The 4446-nt window shown below is 38.1% G+C and overlaps 1 protein-coding gene across 1 annotated transcript; it reads right to left on the bottom strand.

Annotated features, from left to right (window-relative positions):
* Positions 1-1647: 1647 nt before the first annotated feature.
* On the bottom strand, positions 1648-2781 carry LOC149768032 (uncharacterized; the record flags this gene model as incomplete). The annotated part of the gene is made up of 1 exon (XM_089929905.1): positions 1648-2781. A coding segment is annotated over one exon (1134 nt), but the record flags the coding sequence as incomplete, so codon positions are not given.
* Between the last annotated feature and the right edge of the window lie 1665 nt (positions 2782-4446).

Below are 4446 nucleotides of genomic sequence, written 5' to 3' on the forward strand. Positions count from 1 at the left end.
CTCGGATTTCTTCAAGTTGGGCATTCATCCGCTGGAATTATTGTTGCAGAGCTTGAATGTTCAATTTGGTGTCTATTGGTGCTTCCTCACTTCCGCCTTGAGACATGTTGTAAAAATGGAAAGAACCTCACCACTCCCTCACGTGTTTCACTCAAATATATTTCACTCAATCACTCGTCTTTGCACACAATGATTTGGCTTTTTCCCTCTGATGATCTCACACACTCTTGCCTTTTACCACTCAATTTTCTCTTAAAAGTTCTTGAGAAAACTAAGGTAAATTTCAAAGCAAAGCAAATGAAAAACCAACACACTTAAAAATACAGATTTTTGAGGGGAGTCAATATGAAGCAACAAGTGTGAAGAGTTTAGGAACATAAATGATGGGAAGAAATGGATATGAAAAGAAAAGCAAAGAATATGAAAAGAAAGCAAATGGACATGAAAAGTTGAATGATGGATATATAGAGATGAAATATGAGAAATAGATGATAATAAAAGGCAAACTTCTCCTTCTTCTTTTTTCTTTCAAAACATTTAACCTTCTAACTCCTTTTGATCTCCCTTTTTTTTGTTTTTTTTTTTCTTTTCTTCTTTTTTTTTTTTTTACAACTTCAGTCTCCTCTTTTTATGTTTTCCTTTCAATAATAGAACCAACAGCAATATCAACAAAGATGAAGCACGAAAAGAAATGGTAGAGAATAGAAATGAAATGGTTATGGATGAAATGATATCAAACGATGCAAAAGGATGAAAAAAATATAAATGAGAGAATATAAAAGCAAATAAGGGATAGGTAACCTGATTGGAAACCTTGGCTCTGATACCAAATGATGCAAACCTCAACGAACCTGCCGTGAGACCCAACAACAAAAGTTTGGAAAATCAATTTCCAGATCGTCCAAAAAGGTTAAAAGGAAAGGAATATAGACTCCGTTGCTATAAAGAGCAAGAAACCTATATTATCAAAGGATTAGGAATATTGACCCCGTAACTATAGAGAGTCAGAAACCAATATTATCAAGGGTTGGAGGTTCAAGTGGTTGTACTTGAAACTACCGTAAGTTCTACACAAGAACAATAGAGAGAAAATTCTCACAAAAAGATTATATTTCGGAATTGCTTGATTACAAGTGAAAACACCAAGTATTTATAGGCAAAACAAGCCTTGGGTGCATTGAACCAACTAAAAAAAACATTAAATGAAAGTTGGTGAAGATGAAAGGAATACTACTTAAAGTCTTGGCAGCAATTAATTAACCTTGGGAAGTTGCAGCAAAACTCCCAACCATTTTGACTAGGTTCATCCTTCATTTGCAAGCCTCAAAAATGTCCTTCAGCCTTCCAAAAGCCTATGATAAATGCACCATAAAGAGGAGTCCGAATTTGAAAGGATTAGACTCTTCTTTTCCATGTTTAAAAAATTAATTGGGCTGGATATTGTCGAAATGGACTTGCCACATATTAACCATCTTCAAGTCCAAATCTTCATGTGGACTAGAACCTTCTCCTTGGGCTTGAGTTAATAAAGTTTGGACAGCTTCTTGAAGTTTCTTGGCCCGAGCTCTTGTTATTGGCCCAATTGGAATCTCCACATCATCTTGAGCATCTTCTTTGTCCTTGTCAAAGTCCTTGAGCTGGATCATATCATCTAGAGAGCACGGTCAGACCTCGAACCCGTCCAGCGACCTGATTTGGTTTATACCTTGATCCGCGTCCGATCCAGCCCCGATTCGAGGAGCCGTGACAAGAAGAAGAAGAAGAAGGTGGAGATGAAGAAGATGGAGAAGAGGAAGAAGAAGAAGAAGAAGTAGAAGAAGAAGAAGCAATTGGAGAAGTGAGAGAAGGAGTAGACCAGGGAGAAGGAGGAGGAGGAAGAAGAGGAGAGGAAGAAGGAGAATAAGAAGAAGAGGAAGAAGGAGAAGATTGAGAAGTAGGAGAAGATTGAGAAGAAGGAGAAGGGGAAGAAGTAGTAGTACTAGAAAAAGAAGAGGTAGGGGAAGAAGAAGAAGAAGAAGAAGAAGAAGGAGTGGAAGAAGATGAAGAAGACGGAGAAGAAGAAGATGGAGAAGAAGAAGAAGATGGGGAAGAAGAGGATGAAGAAGAATAAGAAGAAAAAGTATAAGAAAAAGAGGAAGAAGGAGAAGAGGGAGAATAAGAAGAAGTGGGAGAAGAAGGAGAAGAAAAAGAAGAAGCAGAAGAAGGAGAGAAACGGAACAAGAGGAAGAAGAAGGACAAGAAGAAAAAGAAGAGGAAGGAGAAGGTGGAGAAGAAGAAGAAGAAGAAGAAGAGGAAGAAGGAGGCGGAGGAGGAGGAGGAGGAAGAAGAAAAAGAAAAAGAAGAAGACCGAGAAGAAGAAAAAGAATAAGGAGAAAAAGGAGAAGAAGAAGGTGGAGATGAAGAAGAAGAAGAAGAAGCAGAAGAAGAAGAAGCAATAGGAGAAGCGAGCGAAGGAGCAGACCAGGGAGATGGAGGATGAGGTGGAAGAGGAGATGAAGAAGGAGAATAAGAAGAAGAGGAAGAAGGAGAAGATTGAGAAGAAGGAGAAGAAAGAGAAGAAGGAGAAGATTGAGAAGGAGGATAAGAAAGAGAAGAAGGAGAAGGGGAAGAAGTAGTAGTACTAGAAAAAGGAAAGGTAGGGGAAGAAGAAGAAGATGATGATGATGAAGGACAAGAAGAAGAAGAAGAAGAAGAAGAAGAAGAAGAAGAAGGAGTAGAAGAAGATGAAGAAGATGGAGAAGAAGAAGATGTAGAAGAAGGCGAATAAGATGAAGAAGATGGGGAAGAAGAGGATGAAGAAGAATAAGAAGAAAATGTATAAGAAAAAGAGGAAGAAGGAGAAGAGGGAGAATAAGTAGAAGTGGCAGAAGAAGGAGAAGAAAAAGAAGAAGTGGAAGAAGAAGGATAGAAAAGGAACAAGAGGAATAAGAAAGGAGGGCAGAGACACTTGAACAACGAGCTATGCGACAACATTTTGAGCGCATGGAAGTCAGATTTGGTGAAATTTTGGACATGTTGGAAAGACAAGATGCGAACATTTCTGCGTTGCAAAGGAACCATGCACGTGAAGGTCCTAATGTGCAAAGGCAAGCAAGGCGTCAATTCCAAGTTGAGCATGAGGATGCGAATGATGATGTTTTTGATGAAAATGCGTCTTATAACATGTTCGATCATGCTAGAGTTGATAGAGGTGGTTGGAGAGGAAGATGGGTAGATGATGTTGATCGCAGCTTGGGAAACATTAAAATGAAGATTCCTTCATTTCAAGGCAAGAACAATCCTGAGGCATACTTGGAATGGGAAAGGAAAGTGGAGTTGGTTTTTGATTGCCACAACTATTCCGAAGAAAAAAAGATAAAACTTGCTACTATTGAGTTCACTGACTATGCTATTATTTGGTGGGATCACTTGTTTTGTCTAGGAGGCGAAACCGTGAGAGACCCACTGACATTTGGGAGGAGATGAAAGCTATCATGAGGAGGAGGTTCATTCCATCCCATTACTATAGGGACTTGTACCACCCCATTCCTAGGTTAGATGATATGCTTGATGAATTGCAAGGTTCTTGCATCTTTTCTAAGATTGATTTAAAATCTGGCTATCATCAAATTCGCATGCGTGAGGGTGATGAATGGAAAACTGCTTTTAAGACTAAGTATGGTTTATATGAGTGGCTAGTTATGCCTTTTGGGTTAACTAATGCCCCTAGTACTTTCCTGAGATTAATGAACCATATCTTGCATGCTTTTATTAGTAAGTTTGTTGTTGTATACTTTGATGACATTCTGATTTATAGCAAAAGCTTAAATGAGCATCTTGATCATTTGCATAAGGTTCAAAGTATTTTGCGAGATGAGAAGTTGTATGCTAACCTCAAAAAGTGTTCTTTTTGTACTAGTCAAATTGTATTTCTTGGTTATGTTGTTAGTACTAAGGGAATTGAGGTTGATGAAGAAAAGGTTAAGGCTATCCGTGAGTGGACTACACCTAAAACCATAACTGACGTACGTAGCTTTCATGGGTTGGCTAGTTTTTATAGAAGGTTCGTTAAGGATTTTAGCACCCTAGCTGCACCTTTAACTAAAATTGTGAAAAAAAAGTGTTGGATTTAAATGGGGAAGTGAACAAGAATCGGCTTTCAATTTGATCAAAGAAAAATAAAGTTCAATTAAAGGTGAGTACAAACAAGGTAAGGAAAACGTGGTTGCGGATGCTTTGTCTCGAAGGTACACTTTGATCTCTACTTTGAATACTAAATTGTTAGGATTTGAGTACATTAAAGATTTGTATTCTAATGATTCTGACTTTTGGTAATGTGTTTGAAGCTTGTGAACATGCGGCATTTGGAAAATTTTATAGGCATGAGGGATTTCTATTTAGAGAAAATAGATTATGTGTGCCTAATTGTTCTTTGAGAGAGTTATTAGTTCGAGAGGCTCAAGGTGG

Source organism: Phoenix dactylifera, chromosome 3 (genome assembly GCF_051530095.1).
Source record: "Phoenix dactylifera cultivar Ajwa chromosome 3, Ajwa_hap1_PhDact_Kaust_v1.1, whole genome shotgun sequence".
NCBI classification, from domain to species: Eukaryota; Viridiplantae; Streptophyta; class Magnoliopsida; order Arecales; family Arecaceae; genus Phoenix; species Phoenix dactylifera.